At 42.5% G+C, this 19,371-nt stretch overlaps 1 protein-coding gene across 1 annotated transcript; it reads right to left on the minus strand.

The window, feature by feature from the left end:
- Positions 1–16,148: 16,148 nt before the first annotated feature.
- On the minus strand, positions 16,149–18,604 carry LOC127345578 (probable serine/threonine-protein kinase PBL22). The gene is made up of 6 exons (XM_051372063.2): positions 17,997–18,604; positions 17,709–17,835; positions 17,531–17,602; positions 17,252–17,435; positions 16,958–17,090; positions 16,149–16,593 (listed from the first exon to the last, which is right to left on the minus strand). Exons 1-6 carry the CDS (start codon positions 18,378–18,380, stop codon positions 16,342–16,344), a joined length of 1,152 nt encoding a protein of 383 aa, XP_051228023.1. The 5' UTR covers positions 18,381–18,604; the 3' UTR covers positions 16,149–16,341.
- Positions 18,605–19,371: the final 767 nt, after the last annotated feature.

Consider the following 19,371-nt stretch of genomic DNA (forward strand, 5'->3'; position numbering starts at 1 on the left):
TGCCATGATTTCAGATCTGAACATGTTATTGATTCATGATGATATTCATTGTTTTATGATCTTACCTGCAAGTTGTATACACATATTGCTATCCGGAACCCGAGGCCCCAGAGTGACAGAAATTGGGACAACCGGAGGGGAAGGCTGTGATATAAGGATCACATGTGTTCACGGAGTGTTAATGCTTTGCTCCGGTACTCTATTAAAAGGAGTACCTTAATTACCAGTAGTTTCCCTAGAGGCCCGGCTGCCACCGGCTGGTAGGACAAAAGATATTGTGCAAGTTTCTCATTGCGAGCACGTACGACTATATACGAAACACATGCCTATGGTTATTTAGTACTTGGATACTGTTTTATTATTATCTGCAAATGCCTTGTCTTGATTATTACACGAGTTATCTTATCCATGCAGCGCCCGTTCATCCATCCCTATGCCTACAGTATTTTAATCTTGTCAAGCATCGTAATCACTACTGCTGTCTTTATTACACTCGCTTATATTTCACTACTCAAGCATCGCTATAAAACTGTTGCCATTGATAAACTATTGCGAGCAAGTCTGTTTCTAGGTGCAGCTGAATTGACAACTCCGCTGTTAAGGCTTACAACTATTCTTTGGCTCCCCTTGTGTCGAATCAATAAATTTGGTTTTACTTCCCTCGAAGACTGTTGCGATCCCCTATACTTGTGGGTCATCAAGACTATTTTCTGGCGCCGTTGCCGGGGAGCATAGCTTTATTTGCAAGTTCACCTGAATTGATATTGTTCGCTGCAAATCCTCCATCATGGGTAAACCTCGCGATGCTAAAGTCGACATATTATCATCCACTACAATAAAAGGTATAACTCTGAGTACCTCTGCTGCTCTTGATTCACCATGTGTGATAAGTCAACTTGTTTCACCACCACAAGGTTCACGTGTTGGTACTTCTGCTGAATCTGAAAATTCCTCTGATAATTTTGATGATGCTTCTACTGTGCTTGATGATAATGGTTTATTAGGTTCTTTTCTAGATGCTACAATTGCTAGGTCTAGACAAATTGAAAATACTAAAATTCCTAATGAAAATACTGTTACACCTGTTAATTCACCTGAGTCTGTTGAACACTCTAGTGATGATCCTGATGAAGATTATGTGGAACTTGATGATGATTTTATTGATAAATGTAATGCTACTACTGGTGCAAGTAACATTTAAAAGCTTCTTGCACAACATGCTGTTAGATATAAACTGTCACCTGATCCTAAATTTGCCACATCTCCTATAAACATTAAGGATAAGGATTATGATTTTTCTCTTGATTTATCTCATATATCTATTATTGAGAAAACACCTTTTTGTGGTACTGAAAAATAAAGTGTCGTATAGCACATGAATGAGCTTTCTACTTTGAGTAGCTTGTTTTCTGATGATATCAAGCGTACTTATTTTCTTGCTAAAAAATTTTCTTTCTCATTAAAGGATGATGCTAAAACTTGGTATAATAGTTTGCCTCCTGATTCTATTGATAGTCCAATTGGTTTTCTTGATGTTTTCTTTCGAAAATATTTTCCTGCTAGTGCTCAACATATTGCTTTGCAGAAAATTTATAGTTTTGACCAGGAAGATGGAGAGAAATTGCCTGAAGCTTGGGCAAGGTTTTGCTCTCTTCTTAGAGCTCGGCCTGGACATGATTTGGAAAAGCATGACTTACTTGATATATTTTATAGTGGACTAACCATTGAGTCTAGGGCATAACTGGATAGTTGTGCTGGTTGTGTTTTCAGGAAAAGAACTCCAGACGAAGCTGAAGAATTAATGGTTAGAATAAGCCAAAATCATGATGATTGGACTACACGTGAACCAACCCCAACACCAATATTGAAGAAGAGGGGTATGATTGAATTAAATGATGAAGATATGAGGGAAGCCAAGAAATCTCTTAAAGAGAAAGGTATTAAATCTGAAGATGTGAAGAATTTACCTCCCATAGAAGATTTATGTAAGATAACTCCCCCTTCATCCACAATTGAGGTACATTCTCTTCAACGCTTTCATAAAGGAGACATTCCTTACTCAAAACCTCCTGATCAATGTTTAGATGAATTTGATAATTATGTTGTTAAGCAAGATAACTTTAATATGAGAGTAGATAATCATTTAATGGAAAATTCTCAAGCTATTAGTAAATTGCATGATATTGTGGAGAGAACCTCCAATGATGTTAAGATGCTTGTTAAACATTTTCATATGGTTCAAACTCAAATTGATCAACTCACTAAAGTGCAAAATGACTTGTTAAAAAATATTTCTAAAGAAAAACATGCTTATAAAGTAACAACTAGAGGTGGTGTTTCTACTCAGGATCCTCTATATCCTGAGGGGCATCCCAAAAGAGTTGAACAAGATTCTCAACGAACTAAAGAAACTAGTGCTCCTTCTAAGAAAAAGAAGAAGAAACATAAAACTGTTGTAGAATCTTCTGAACCTGTTAATGATCCTAATAGTATTTCTATTTACGATCTTTGAAACTGAAACTGGTAATGAACATGATAAAGATAATGATAAGAATGATGTTTCTGATAAAGAAGAGGTTGAAGATGAACCTGAAAAGCATGCTAAAAATAAAAAGTACACTAAAGAAAATTTCATTGCTAAGAAACATGGTAATGAAAGAGAACCTTGGGTTCAAAAGCAAATGCCTTTTCCTGTTAAGAAACATAGTATAGTCATTTCGTAACCAGAAAGAGACACAAATACGAAATGGTCATTTTAATTTCCAAACAGTTCAATCTAAATACTATTTGCCAAGCATTATCTATAGTCATTAGTAGCTAGCAGGCCAAACAAAAAAGTAATAACCAGATTGTAAACATCAGTTGTGCTCAGGTATGTGTTGTCAGTGTAACCTGATGGCTTCATGCATTTTGGTTCTGCTACCTAGAACAGAAAATATACTATTCCACTACATTTGATTCTCTGAAATTAATGGAGAAGTTAAATGAGAGTTCGCTACCAATAGAGCACCAATTATTTTTCTGAGAACAAATGTCATGTGTAGTCTAATTTCAGGCCCTTCCTAAATTTAGATATGCGCCTCTGTTCCTTAACTCCGCTGGGGCAATGTGCACTGTGGTGTTCTTATTCTTAAGTCGTCACTTATTGTTTTATAGATGTAAATGGACCTTTTGTACTGCATGCTTTTTACATGCATCTCTTCATCTCGTTACCCTGCTAGCTTTTAGGTATTTAACATTGCCAATTTTATGATTTCCAAGCAGTTTATCTTCTTATTTTCCATTTATGTTGTTGCCTGCAAGCCTGCAAGAGAGGAATAGTTATGCCTTCTCCAATATCAAATGAGTGGTTTTTATCCTTTTGCTCATTTTTATGCTTTTTTAATTTTTATATAAATAACTACTTTATAATGGAAAAGGACTACTTCTCATAGGTGTCCTTCCAAGTTTATGGACCTGATCTTTTACTTAGATGCTTATTGACCTGGGTTTTTTTTGCGCACTGAAATAGTGTCTGGTGTTAAGTTCCGATGCTTCTAGGCTTTATGATTCATGATAATATTTCCTAATATGTTTTTGACTAGCCTCTCCATACTGTGTCAATTCTGGAATTTGTAGGTTATTTTCGTGCCAAAGCACTCAATATTGGCGACCTACGGCTTGCTACCACATAACACATCGGAAGCTAAAGAGTTGTGCCTCCCCGAGGCCATTTAGTTCTTCCTTTGAAGGTAGAATGTCCGGGTCAATACAGTGAACATTGTCCATAAATACCCTAGCTGCGCCACGGATCCCACCTTTCTTCCTCACCAAAAGGCATCCCTGATCTAGCAGTACGGTGATCAAATACTCCACCGATTCTTGGCTCATGGCGCCCAAAGCTGCGGAGAAAAGACGCATTGCTCATCATTATGTAAGTATTTCCCTACCATTTGCATGCATCACTCCACTCTGCCCATAGAACTGCTACAGTTCATTGATTTCTACCCCTTGTTGTTGCTCATGCAGGCAGCCAGCAGTGTTGCAAGATCTGCAGTATTTTTTGCACCTAACAAAGATAGCACCAGCTAATATTGTGACCAGCAACCCTCCTGGATTTTCTCCCCTCGATCGACTTGCCGAACAAAAAGGAGAAAAGGCCCGTGGAAAGATAGGGTTCACAGGACCGCCCACCAGGCATAGCAAGCAGACAATGTAGGCCTCCAGTGGTCCGATTTCTACTAGAGATCTGTAGCACCCTACCTTAAAAATAAAGGTAAGATACCTGTGTATAGTGCTATTCCCGGGATCACTGATAGCACACACATTACAAAATATAGTAATCGTTGCAATAGTATCAAATTACTACATCGTTGATCCAGAGGGTACAATAAAACCTTACAATTTGCATAGTCACATGGACTAGCTTTAATAAACACAATGAAAGTAAATCAGCAATGAGCCTTCATCATCTTCATGTGCCACAGGCAGTCATGTTGGAATGTAGACTCGAGATCCTACCACGTACTTCTCCTCAGAAAATCCTGCACGTTTGAATATGCAGCCCCACGAATGGAGGTCAGTACAATGATGTACTGGCAAATGACACTTATATAGTGGCTGTTTTGGGCATGACTATCTACATGATATTTGGCAAGTGGAGTTTAGGCAAATTGGCATAAAGCCAATTTTATCCTACATTTTATTTAAAACAAAACATTTTATAATTCTTGAAAATATTTTTACAAAAAAAAGGCACAAAGTCAAGATGACTCCCAGGTCACCACCACATACCATGGATTTCACTTCCAGGTACGTAGCCCTGGGGCCACTCAACTAGGATAAACCTCAGGTCACCACCACATACCATGGTTTTCACTGCCATGTATGTAGCCCTGGGAAAACCCCGTACTATGTTTCTACACAAAATTTTAATCATTCAGAAAAGGTGATGAGATTATTCCGTACTTCCTTGTCTAGAGACTCAAATTGTCCATAACCGGGGACACGGCTAAGATCTTAGTTTTTAACTCTGCAGAGGTTGTGCACTTTCACCTTACGACCCATTCTACCCAGAGAGAAGAATGAGATGAGACCTTTCAGAAGGAGAGAGCAACCATACCCGCAAGACCCGTTCCCACCTATAATTCTGCTACCAGCCAATGTCTTGCAACAAGTTGAACCCTCGCATCTTACTCAATCAAGACAGAGCTCATAATATCATAAGGCTGCACTGGAAGTACACTAAACACGGAAGATATAGCAATCTCTTTGTTCCTGGGTGACAAACCACAAGTGTACTCACCCCCCAGGTCACCACCACATACCATGGTTTTCACTGCCAGGTATGTAGCCCCAGGTAGCCACTCAACATAATCCAAAGCCACACCAATTCCACCCAGGTGTTTCATTAAGGTTATTAACTTTAATTTTTTCCAAACAACACTTTAACCAACAAGTAAAACCAAGCATTGGCATCATTTTTAAATCACTTCTGACAATCCTAGCAGTTTGTGTTTAAAGGGTGGCTACACACTACTAGGATCTAAGCATAGCATAATACTTTTCTTTTGAAAACAAAATCCCTACCATGCATACTAATTGAAAACACTAATGCATAATTATAAAATAGGTAGGATTTGAGTGTCACTTGCCTTTTGGTAGTTGAAGCGCGTTCACTTCTCTTAATCAAAATACGTGCCTCTCCGTACAAACTATAATATAAAATATAGCACAACATAAACACACCATTCAACAACAACATCAAAATCAAACAAGACAACAATCGGAAATCGCTCTATGGTACTAAGGTGTGGCATGAGGTTTGGCTTGCAAGATATGGAGGTGAGAGTTTGGACGGAAGTAACATGACTAGAAGGAATTGGATAATCTAAGATATAAATGAAGAATATTTATGCTTTACAAAAGCATGAAAAGGATATGGAACGGCTTAATTGAATCACATTGGTGATAAATAGTGCAACACAAATACTATTGAATAAGTGTGACAACAATTACTCAAAATAGTATGTATTACACATATGCTTGGGTATGGATTTGTGATATATTGAATTACTCAATTAACTCATTTGTAAATTGAATAGTTCAATATAAGTTAGTAAAAACATACTCAAATTCACATATTTGAATTTGAATATTTGCAAGGTTATTCAAATATTTTGGGACAGTGGTTCTATTGGATGGAGTACTGTAAAACAAGGCTCATGCAATTGATATAGTGTGACAACACTTATCAGAGTAGCACAAGGTCACACATAGCATTGGATATGAACTAATGATATTTTGAACTACTCAAGTAACTCATTTGAAAGTTTGAATAGTTCGAACTAAGTGGAAGGAATGAATGGCATGAGGTTGGATAGGAATGGTTTTGGGATTTAGTTCGCGGAGCCTCATGTATAACAAAGGTTCATCTCATATGATATGGGGTAGAGTATCTCCACCCTACTAAAGCAATGTAAAAATCTAAACTAGGACATGTAACACTTTACTCAAATAAGTCAATTGTTATTTGAATAATATGAACTAGACCACCAGGGGCAAGCTATGCATTATCTGTAAACATGATAAAGAATATAACTGGTCCTGGAAGATGGGTATTATCACAAGGATCATTTTGGCTAAAGGAACTATATCGAAACCAGTTATAGGACTACACTTTTCGCGAAAAGTTATTAGAAGAAGTTTTCCGGATGGAAAAACTTTCTACACGAAAGTTGTAGAGAATTTCATTACAAGCGTATCGCCAAAAGAATCTCTCGGAAAAAGATTGTACGGTTTATTTTATAGATGATGTTGCGGATCAAAGGGATACCACGAAAATAAAGTGGGCGAAACAGTCACGCAATATGTCTAAGATGATCTACGTGATTTGCCGATTCCGACGGTATAGGGTTTGTCGAAATCCAACGTGTAGAACTTAAGATATGGATTTTACAAAACTAGACATAAGTGATCACAGTTCTAATGGTGTACGAAAAGTTGTCCGAACAAGTTGGTCGGATGGAAAAACTTCCTATATAAAAGTTGTAGAGGATCTATTTACAAACTTAACGGAAGAACCACTATTCTAAACGGAGATGTAGATCTAAAGAAATAAAATTGAGAAGTTATGTATGACAATCTACGTAAAAAGAGCGAAAATAGAATTATTACCGGACAAGAGATGCGTTGAGTCGTGGTGTTTCACAAAAAGCGTTGCGAATGGTGCGTCGCAGTGTGCGCCGCAAACAGCAGCGCCGCGAGAGAGCAGCGCTGGGCGCGGATAGAGAGGGGAGAGGGCGTCGGGCGCCTTGTGGTGTGCTTGAGCTGCCTATTGAGATCATTATATAGGCTGAGACTAGTAAATTTGCCCGTGCGTTGCACCGGGTAAACAAACCACGCAAATGCACCAGCAAATCATCTGTGATGACACTTCTTCTTTGTGACACCATCGACAAAGGTGCTCTTATTTTCTCCTACTCATGACCAACATAATTAATCGAATGAAAAATAGCAAAGCAAAAAAAGTAGACTTCACATTGACTACTTTGTTCTGGACACTACATTTTTGTATGATCTCCTCGTCGCAATTTGTTTGTTTATAACTCCGCTCTTGACAATATCATCTGCAATTTTAGCTCCTCTTTGCTACATTGCCAACACATATTTAAGAACACCATAGAACAACACAGTGTACATATTGCAGTCTATAGTGTGTCAAGACTGTATTTAAAACATCGAATTCAATATATGTAGTATGAGAAAATAAATTAGAGATTCAGGAAATCATAATACCTGAAGCGAAGGGGTAGCATGAAAGATCACAATGTCCACAATTTTTACGTCCTTGAACAAGTATGACACCTACAGATCACATTATCAAAAAAAGAACCAGAACCAGAGTAGCAAAAATTGCGAAGTAAATCATCAGACAATCCCTATGTCTGCATGGCTAATCCATGTAACTATGAAGACAAAGAAAATTGTCAATTGATCTACCACAATTAGTTTAATTTTTTAAAATAATGCGATGGACATATACTTAAGCATGAGAACACTGAACGCTAATAATTGCTGAATCTAGATTCTGCCGCTTGTCCAGTGACATAGCGAGTTCAGCTCACTTTATCAACCTAATCTGCATGACACATGCAAGAGGTACTTCATTCCAACGCGCATTCAATAATCTCAGAGCAGGGCAACGCCGTTGTTTCCAGAGAAGCCCATGCATATCCGTGAGCAGCTGGATGATGGTCCGCTCCTTTTCATTACTTTCACCACCTATCCTGGCACCATGCTGTCTTCGATGGATTCGATCTTATCTGAATACCATGGACTGGCGCCTTGCCGTTGACCTTCTCGAGCAGTTTGCAGATCCTTCACCCTGGACGTGCCCACTCAGACGAAGTGCTCGACGAACTCCGACGCGGCGCAGGAGAAGAACGGCTCCCCAGTGCGGTGTACTTGTCAGTTTTCTTCAGAAAACTCGACATCCTCTTGCAGCTCGAGATGGCCTGGTCGGTGCGGGTCGGCAACATCCTGTAAACTGACTCCAGTCTTTGGCACCTCCTGGAACTTGCTCTTCGAGCGTCCGCCGTCCTTGAAGAAGCGCCACACGAACTCTCTATAGCTCCACAGGTCGCCGCCTAGATGTCAACGCGTGCAGAGTGTCAGTATGACGCCCCAATAGCTGACGAACGAAATTTTCGTGGACCCCGGCCTGCCGGAATCAGCTCGATCTTCCAGCGCCTCCTCTGGTCCTGTCTCATGCTAGAGATGGACCTCCCGAGATGGTCATGCAGCACCGCTGAGACGTAGGCGCGCGGCGATCGGCGATCGGCGCCAGGCCAAAGCCTGGCTGCCGCGACTTCTTGCACGGCTCGACCATCATGATCCTGAAATCAAATCCGTGCATAGATTGTTTGTCCCGGCTGGGTGCTGTTGGCCCTTGTTTATGTCATCAGATCGATTGGGATTGGGTAAGAATACAATGCAACGCCGGTTTCTTTTCTAGGATACGATGGTTAGCTAGCTGTTTGAGGATTCTCGATCGGGTTTCTGCCTGAGTCTATGGGTCAGCTCTCTTTGTGGGGTTGATTCTGCCCACGCAGCCGTATAAGAGTTTTACACGGTTCCAGGCTTCTTGCGGGGCAAATTGACATATACACGATTCTTAAACGCACGGACGAAACCATGTTAGCACGGATAGTACGGACGAAACGACGGAAATAGTTCTCCCTTTATTATTAGGTATAGAGTTGGTGCAAAATTGTTCAAGGAAGCGAGGTGGTAACTAAAGGAAAAGGAAAAAGGAATTAGATGCGGCGGCGCGCGCGGGGTAGCTTGGGCCGGGGCAGCCTGGGACGGTGCGGCCACGGGATGGCCTGGGCGCGGGACGAGCTGGCGCTGGGTCGGCTGCCGGGCCGGTCGGCTCGGCTGGCCGGCCCGATTCTGTTTTTATTTTATTTTTCTTTTTTTTATAATGAAATTGGAAATATATTTTGAGGCTTCAAATAAAATCGAAAAAATGCAAATAAGATACTGTTGGATTCGTAATGAAAATTCCTTTAATATAAGACTAAATTCGGGAAAGAAATATAAACATTATAAAATCAAAATTTGACATACATGTCTATGCGGCTATAGTGCCTCTTTAGGGTTTAATGTTTTCTCAAATAAAATATTTTATAAGTTTCAAAACCTCCGAACAAAATAGAGTATAGTTGATAAATCTTTTGAAACCAAGGTTTATGAAAACTCTATTTTAGAAATTACTTTTAAATAATTTCAAAAGTTTTAAAACTTTGTGAATTTTTCAATCAATTTCAAACAATCAAACTTATTTTTATTTTACATTCTAAAATTTTGAAAATTTCGGGATGTGACAAGATCCAGCAACGTTGCCTCTTCAAGAGAGGAGTCACCCAGCATCCTAATGACCTTGTGGAGATACCATCAACATTTGAGCACCACATCACAGGCAAGTTTCCCCAGAAGATCGTCCCGAGGAACACAGCCGGGAATGTATGTGGCGCGCGTTTAATAGAATGGAGGAGCGGGAGGTGACAGTCTGAGCTTCACATACATCCATGGCTCCTTGATGCAGGTATCCATCTTCGGCAACAACTATGGGAAAAAGAGATCAGCCACATTTTATAAGCAGTAGAATGTTAGTATATTTAGCCATCATCTAGATATTCTCTTTTGATCTTGCTTTTGTTCACTGCGCCACACTATTTTGTTGATCGCCTCACGACATTTTTAATAATTTTAATTCTAATATCATAGGACTGCAATGACACTATTAAGATCCTTAAATATATTAGTAAGGATGTCTTGGCCTACTTGGTTCATCACATGGATTACATGGCGTGTGCCTCTGCGTTCAATAAGATGTTGTCTTTATAGGATCTGTTTATGATTCTTTGGCTCTATTAGTAGTCTTGATATAAATGTGTTCTCTAGAATTACTTCATGCACAACTCATCTAGCTAAATATACCTGCAAAATCGAACATAACTAATACACTCCTCTCCAACTTCATTACCAAGCAAAAGAATTCTCACCCAACAGCCATAGCGCAGGCGCGGCGTGCCGCCGTGCCATCATTTGCTAGTTCCTATAAAAAAGATACAACAAGGTGATTAATGATACGTCCAAAACGTATCTACTTTTCCGAACACTTTTGCTATTGTTTTGCCTCTAATTTGTGTATTTTTGATACAACTAACACGGACTAACGCTGTTTTCAGCAGAATTGCCCTGGTGTCTTATTTTTTGCAGAAAATCAACTTTCAGGAAAATACCCGGAAATAATTGCAATGATCCTATTTTTACAGAAGACCCACGGAGCCAGAAGACGTGACGGAGGGGGGCCACGAGGCGCGCACACCACGTGGCGGCGCGGTGGGCCCATGGCCGCGCCGCCACATCGGTACGCCACCTCGCCCAGCCCCCGGCGCTCCCATCTGGACTACTTAAAGCCCTTGACCTAAAAACGCACGGGGGTTCGACCAATTTTTCAGAAGACATCCAGAACTCCGCCGCCATCGAAAACCCTATTTCGGGATCAGAAACTCCGTTCTGGCACCCTGCCGGGATGTGGAATTGGAGGAGATCATCGCCATCATCGCCACCAACGCCTCTCCATCGACCATCCATGTTTCCCCCATCCATGTGTGAGTAAATCCCCGCTGTAGGCTGAAGGGGATGGTAGGGATTGGATGAGATTATTCATGTAATAGCCATAAGATTGTTAGGGCATGGTGCCTAGTATCCGTTGTTGTTACTTTTATGATATTTTTGCAACTTGTTATGCTTAATGCTTGTCACTTAGGGCTCGAGTGCCATGATTTCAGATCTGAACATGTTATTGATTCATGATGATATTCATTGTTTTATGATCTTACCTGCAAGTTGTATACACATATTGCTATCCGGAACCCGAGGCCCCAAAGTGACAGAAATTGGGACAACCGGAGGGGAAGGTTGTGATATAAGGATCACATGTGTTCACGGAGTGTTAATGCTTTGCTCCGGTACTCTATTAAAAGGAGTACCTTAATTACCAGTAGTTTCCCTAGAGGCCCGGCTGCCACCGGCTGGTAGGACAAAAGATATTGTGCAAGTTTCTCATTGCGAGCACGTACGACTATATACGAAACACATGCCTATGGTTATTTAGTACTTGGATACTGTTTTATTATTATCTGCAAATGCCTTGTCTTGATTATTACACGAGTTATCTTATCCATGCAGCGCCCGTTCATCCATCCCTATGCCAACAGTATTTTAATCTTGCTGTTTACTATAATCACTACTGCTGTCTTTATTACATTGCTGCTTATATTTCACTACTGCTACTGCTATAAAACTGTTGCCACTGATAAACTATTGCGAGCAAGTCTGTTTCTAAGTGCAGCTGAATTGACAACTCCGTTGTTAAGGCTTACAAATATTCTTTGGTACCCCTTGTGTCGAATCAATAAATTTGGTTTTACTTCCCTCGAAGACTGTTGCGATCCCCTATACTTGTGGGTCATCAAGACTATTTTCTGGCACCGTTGCCGGGGAGCATAGCTTTATTTGCAAGTTCACCTGAATTGATATTGTTCGCTGCAAATCCTCCATCATGGGTAAACCTCGCGATGCTAAAGTCGCCATATTATAATCCACTACAATAAAAGGTATAACTCTGAGTACCTCTACTGCTCTTGATTCACCATGTGTGATAAGTCAACTTGTTTCACCACCACAAGGTTCACGTGTTGGTACTTCTGCTGAATCTGAAAATTCCTCTGATAATTTTGATGATGCTTCTACTGTGCTTGATGATAATGGTTTATTAGGTTCTTTTCTAGATGCTACAATTGCTAGGTCTAGACAAATTGAAAATACTGAAATTTCTAATGAAAATACTGTTACACCTGTTAATTCACCTGAGTCTGTTGAACACTCTAGTGATGATCCTGATGAAGATTATGTGGAACTTGATGATGATTTTATTGATAAATGTAATGCTACTACTGGTGCAAGTAACATTTAAAAGCTTCTTGCACAACATGTTGTTAGATATAAACTATCTCCTCATCCTAAATTTGCCACATCTCCTATAAACATTAAGGATAAGGATTATGATTTTTCTCTTGATTTATCTGATATATCTATTGTTGAGAAAACACCTTTTTGTGGTACTGAAAAATAAAGTGCTGTATAGCACATGAATGAGCTTTCTACTTTGAGTAGCTTGTTTTCTGATGATATCAAGCGTACTTATTTTCTTGCTAAAAATTTTTCTTTCTCATTAAAGGATGATGCTAAAACTTGGTATAATAGTTTGCCTCCTGATTCTATTGATAGTCCAATTGGTTTTCTTGATGTTTTCTTTCGAAAATATTTTCCTGCTAGTGCTCAACATATTGCTTTGCAGAAAATTTATAGTTTTGACCAGGAAGATGGAGAGAAATTGCCTGAAGCTTGGGCAAGGTTTTGCTCTCTTCTTAGAGCTCGGCCTGGACATGATTTGGAAAAGCATGACTTACTTGATATATTTTATAGTGGACTAACCATTGAGTCTAGGGCATACCTAGATAGTTGTGCTGGTTGTGTTTTCAGGAAAAGAGCTCCAGACGAAGCTGAAAAATTAATGGTTAGAATAAGCCAAAATCATGATGATTGGACTACACGTGAACCAACCCCAACACCAATATTGAAGAAGAGGGGTATGATTGAATTAAATGATGAAGATATGAGGGAAGCCAAGAAATCTTTTAAAGAGAAAGGTATTAAATCTGAAGATGTGAAGAATTTACCTCTCATAGAAGATTTATGTAAGATAACTCCCCCTTCATCCACAATTGAGGTACATTCTCTTCAACGCTTTCATAAAGGAGACATTCCTTACTCAAAACCTCCTGATCAATGTTTAGATGAATTTGATAATTATGTTGTTAAGCAAGATAACTTTAATATGAGAGTAGATAATCATTTAATGGAAAATTCTCAAGCTATTAGTAAATTGCATGATGTTAAGATGCTTGTTAAACATTTTCATATGGTTCAAACTCAAATTGATCAACTCACTAAAGTGCAAAATGACTTGTTAAAAAATACTTCTAAAGAAAAACATGCTTATAAAGTAACAACTAGAGGTGGTGTTTCTACTCAGGATCCTCTATATCCTGAGGGGCATCCCAAAAGAGTTGAACAAGATTCTCAACGAACTAAAGAAACTAGTGCTCCTTCTAAGAAAAAGAAGAAGAAACATAAAACTGTTGTAGAATCTTCTGAACCTGTTAATGATCCTAATAGTATTTCTATTTCTGATGCTGAAACTGAAACTGGTAATGAACATGATAAAGATAATGATAAGAATGATGTTTCTGATAAAGAAGAGGTTGGAGATGAACCTGAAAAGCATGCTAAAAATAAAAAGTACACTAAAGAAAATTTCATTGCTAAGAAACATGGTAATGAAAGAGAACCTTGGGTTCAAAAGCAAATGCCTTTTCCTGTTAAGAAACTAAAATCAAAGGAGGAAGAACACTATAATAAATTTTGTGAATGGATGAAACCTTTGTTCTTGCAAATCCCTTTGACTGATACTATTAAATTGCCTCCTTATTCAAAGTATATGAAAGATATTGTCTCTAACAAAAGGAAAATTCCTAATGAGGAGATTTCCACTATGCTTGCCAATTACTCTTTCAATGGCAAGGTACCAAAGAAGCTGGGAGACCCAGGTCTCGAGTTCAAATCCTGACTTTCACAATTTATTCTAAAAATCCCCGCAGCCTCCTGTCATGTGGTCCCGGCCTCCCGCTGCCTCTTTGCCTCTCTACACGTATTGACTTGTCTTCTCGTCTTTCCGTCACACGTGAGAGGAGGTGTTGACGTGTATAAGTAGATTGCCTAGCTCTTTCCATCAGTTCGGACTTTTGGTTCAAGTGGCTAGTGCATGAAGCTTAACAATTGGAAAAATGTTCACACCGTATGGTAATTGCTATTCACATGATTCAAAGAAGTTAATGTATTGTGCATAATGATAATTTTCTATTATTTTTAAACAAAAAGAAAAACAGAAAATAAACACATGAACACGTGAATAAAAAAGGTATTACTCTAGATAACATTGAAAGAAAACAAAAACGAAAAAAAAAGCAGGAAAGAAAAAGAAATAGAAAAAGGAAACAAAACTTTACCTGGGAAAATAAACACATGAACACGTGAATAAAAATAGTATTACTCTAGAAAAACATTGAAAGAAAACAAAAACGAAAAAGAAAAGCAGGAAAGAAAAACAAATAGAAAAAGGAAAAGGAAAAGGAAACAAAATTTTACCTGGGCCGGGCTATGAGACCAAACCCTTTAGGCGTCGGCTGCGTGTACTTGCCGCTACCAGCGTCAAAATAGGAATCCCCCGCTAGAGGAAGCTCTGCGCCTTTTACGCAAACTGTGTATATGTGTGGTCTCCGGGTTAATATCATGGTCATCCGATTATTGCAGGATCCACGCCTGTTTTTTGGTCTTTTTTGCGTTCTACTTTTCTCTTTCAGATCGCAGAACCCGACCGATCGGTAAAGCAGCCACCGTTGAGGAGCATGCCGCCGCTGGCCGCGGCGGCGACGGAGTGCCGGCTCAGCGCCGGAGGAACGATGCTCAAGCAGGAAGAAACCGACCCGGTCACCACAGGCCGCCCCTGCTCCGTGCGCCTGCACGGCGACGTGGTCGTCACCTACCTCGTGCGCGCGGTGGGAGGTCCAGAGAGGGCGAGGCTGGTGCAGGAGGACCCGCCCATGGGGTTCGACCAGGTGTTCTACCTCTACGACCCAGAGGCATTCTTCGGCAGCCTCTCCTCCTGCCGCGACATCGTCCACCAGATGCTCGCGCGGACGCCGGTCGTCGGCGATTTCGACCTCGCCGCCGATAACTGGGACGGCGGCTTCTTGCCCCACGATCTAGCTTCCATCGTTCTTGTAATGCAAACGCTCGGGTCCGTCCTGGACGGCGTCGCCCCGCGCTCGCGCTACAGCAACGTCGACGTGTGTGTGACCGTCCGGGTGAGGGCCGTGTACAGCGAGCCCAAGGCGCTGCTGCTCGCGTGCAAGGAGGTCACGGCGGCTTACTGCCGAGTCATGGCGGCACGAGCAGGATCCGACGACGCCGGCGTGGCCACCAGGGAGTGCTGCGTTTGCATGGAAGATTTGGCGGCGTTCACGGACGGCTCCTCCGACACCGTGATGCTGCCTTGCTCGCATGTTTTCCACAACCAGTGTCTTGTGCCCTGGTTCAGTAGGAGGTCTACGTGCCCGATGTGCCGCCGAAATATGATCATGTACCTCGTTGCAGCCACCAAGACTCCCAAAGGGAGGTTTCCAGGTCTGGAGTGTTGATCGACGTCAACTGTCAGAACATGTTGCAATATGTCTACATCATAGACGTCGATTCAGATTTTCTTGTGTGTCCATGTCGAGCCATCATTACACAAATCTCAACTCGGAGACCTCAGACGGCTCAAAGTGTTAGACACAATTAAGAAACTCTCACCAGGCGGCTTAGATTTTGAAAAGGCGTAGTGCTTGGCACACTTCTTTTCTGAAAACTGAAAGAATGTCTATCTCGTAGAAATCGATTTAGATTTTCTTGTTTATCCATGTCGCGCAAATGTCAACTCAGATACCTCAGACGGCTCAAAGTGTTAGACATAATAATTAAGAAAATCTCACCAGGCGGCTTAGATTTTGAAAGGAAGTAAGTGCTTTGCACATTGCCTTTCTGAAAAAATTGAAACAATGTCTATCTCCCGACTTCTTCGTCTAGAGGATGTACACAACCAACTGTTTTTACATGTAAATTCACGGATCACGACGTGAACAACTGACTTCCGAGGGTAATGATGGCGGTGCCGTCACCCATGACAGTCGTCAGAGTCATCTCCTTTTCTAGGATCCTGTCAAGTTCCTCTGCGACCAGCCGCATCTTGGGCCGCCTTCTCGCCACCGATGGGCTCAGGCACTGGAAGGTCAGGGCGACGAGCTCCTTCATGCCCTCGGATGTGAAGCTGCCGCCTAGCCTCGGATCGACCAGCTCGCCAGAAGTGAAATGTGCCTCCATCTAATCAACAAAGTCACAAGGGAGTGTTATGTCGTCAATAAAATTCAGTCTTTTCATGAAAACACATTCAAATTTCAAAGAATATTCTTCATTTGAAAAAAAAACACAATGATTATACATATATTAGCATATGGGTGTGCCTATGTCTCAGTTGACTGAGATTTTCTTAAGTCTCAGTCAACTCAGAAAAGTGCAACTACAGTTCAAAGAAAAGTGCAACTCGGTTCAGTTGCACATTTCTATCAGAAAAGTGCAATTGCACTTTTTTAACAGAAAAGTACAACTCAAAGCACATTTTTGTAATTGACTTAGACTTAAGAAAATCTCAGTTGACTGAGACATAGCAAAACCGTTAGCATATTACCCAATGGGGGAGAGAATCCGTTGATTCTGGGCCGACCAAACCCGCTGCTTGCCTGCCGGTTATCAGCTCCAACAGAAAAACCCCAAAACTGTACACGTCTTTGCTTGCGGAGAGCTGTGCCAAGGAATGTACCCTGAAAACAAACACATATATAACGGTTAGGAAAAAGTCGTGACTACATGAAGCAGCACACACCAAAAAAAAAAAATTTGCAGGTCCTACTTATATGGTGAAACTGCAAGGAATAAATGCAGGTAAAAATCGGCAACAATGTTCAGAGGTTCAGACACTTACTCTGGATCTTGGTAGACACTAGTATGAAGCCCGTTCGCTTTATCGGCGTCTTCGAGCCCTCTGAGCAGCCTGTCGACCCCGGCGTCGGACACCTTGGCGATGAAGTTCTCGTCGACCAAGACGTTGCTCGTCTTGAAGCCCTTGTGGATCAATGGAGGCGTCATACTGTGCAAATGGTCCAGACCTGCAGTTCAGACACTCTATGTTTCACATACTTACTCACCATGAGAAAGAAACACAACAGTCAACATACATGATGTGTAAGCTTTCAGTTGTCACCTTTAGCTGCTCCAATGGCGATCGAGAGCCTCTGCTTGAACTCCAGCCTTGTCATCGACTCTTTGCCGCTATCTGGTAAATAGATATTGGTACATTAGCATCTTTCAACACGTCAGTGTTCCCCACACAATCGAGAATTGTGAGTGAAATCTGACAAGCATGAAGTGGTGCACATTACCATACAGGTGGCCGCAGACGCTGCCATTGGGCAGGTACTCGAAGACCAGCATCTGCAGACCCCCCTCCTGGCAGTAGCCGATGAGGGTGACGACGTTCCGGTGCCAGATCTCCGATTGTTTTCGCACCTGCAGCATTGCATGCAGAAGTTGAATAATCCAGTCGCCTCAACTACAATCCTGAATTACTCGGACTGAATGAGAACTGACGCAATGCACTTCGATCGTGAGCGGGCAGATTCAGAGCAGTGGACTGAGGCGCGCGGTTCTACGGCACGGCCGTTAATTACCTCGTCGACGAAGTCCTGGCGCGGCGGTGCTTCGCGGCGCTTGATGGCGACGACGGTGCCGTCGAGCAGCAGGCCCATGTACACCTTCCCGAAGCTGCCGGCGGCGCCGACGAGGTTGGCGTCGCTGAAGTTCTTGGTGGCGTGCGACATCTCCTCCAGCGAGAACCGCCTCGCGCCCTGGTAGTCTGGCGCCGACGACGTGCGGCCGCACCTGCCCCACTCCGCCAGCGTGGGAGGAGTCTCGGAGGAGCCGGTGTCGGAGGTCCGGCTACGGCGCGCGCGGAGCCGGCGCCAGCAGAGGACGGCCATGACGGCGGCGGCCAATAATGAGAGCGTGGAGACGGCCGCGGCAACGGAGGCTACGACCGCGGTTGGCAGTGCCATGATCCGGGCGACCGGGGCATCGGAGCTGGGAAGAAGGACGACCGAGAAAGAACCGCTATAGCTTCGGCATTCATCAATGAAGCTAGCACTCCGAGGCCGGCCGACGCGATCAGTCGCCGCAGCCCGCAGGCACTTTTAAAGAGGAGAGCACGATCGATGCAGCTTGACCTCGACTAGCTGGTACGCAATCAGAGGAGGAGCAGAGCACAGTCAGGCCAGGCCAGGCAAGAAGACGACGCAGGTGGTGGGCGATTATGAAATGAATGCGCCGCGAGGCGCAAGTGTGCGCAGACAGCCAGCCCCCACATGGCAACTGGACGCAGGGTCGCAGGGTGGCCATTGCCGCGCCGCGCAAAGCAAGTGGTAACAATTTCACTGCGGCGTCCAGGGCCAGGGCGGTGAAACGAACGCGTCGTCGTCTTCACCGGGTGAGTTCTGGGAGGGACCCGGTCGTGCGCGGCCCAGCCAGGTAGCCGGCCTGTGCTGCCCCTGGCTGTCAACGTGTGGTGGCCCTGGGGTGGGCACCACAGGCTGCTTTGACCCGGCCGTGTCCCAAGCTTGGCATCTACCGTGGCGGCCGGCCGGAGTGGCATGGCGTGCGGCGGCGCAAGCGCTGGCCTTTCAGAGCTCCATGGCTTTTTGTTTTGCGAGGATTTGGGACGCAGACTGTCAATTACATGTGCTGGAAAACATAGTGCCAAGTTGCTGCTTCTGAACATTTCATCTATACATTCATTCATAAACTAATGCAAATTGGGTAGTCTCGTGAACAGCCAGCATATATATTCGGTCGGTTGTGAAGATACTTGCTTTAGAAAAGGAAAAATCTGATAGAATCATCACATGAGTCATGACAACCTCGACCTTGAGGAAAACGAGGTGGCGCGGCTGGTCTATTAGCAGAATAATGGTTCTCTTAAAGCCGTCTCGTGGTGTATCAAACACTGAGGAGGTATCATGAGGTGGCTGTGACTGGACAGAAAACATGTCC

Source organism: Lolium perenne, chromosome 3 (genome assembly GCF_019359855.2).
Source record: "Lolium perenne isolate Kyuss_39 chromosome 3, Kyuss_2.0, whole genome shotgun sequence".
NCBI classification, from domain to species: Eukaryota; Viridiplantae; Streptophyta; class Magnoliopsida; order Poales; family Poaceae; genus Lolium; species Lolium perenne.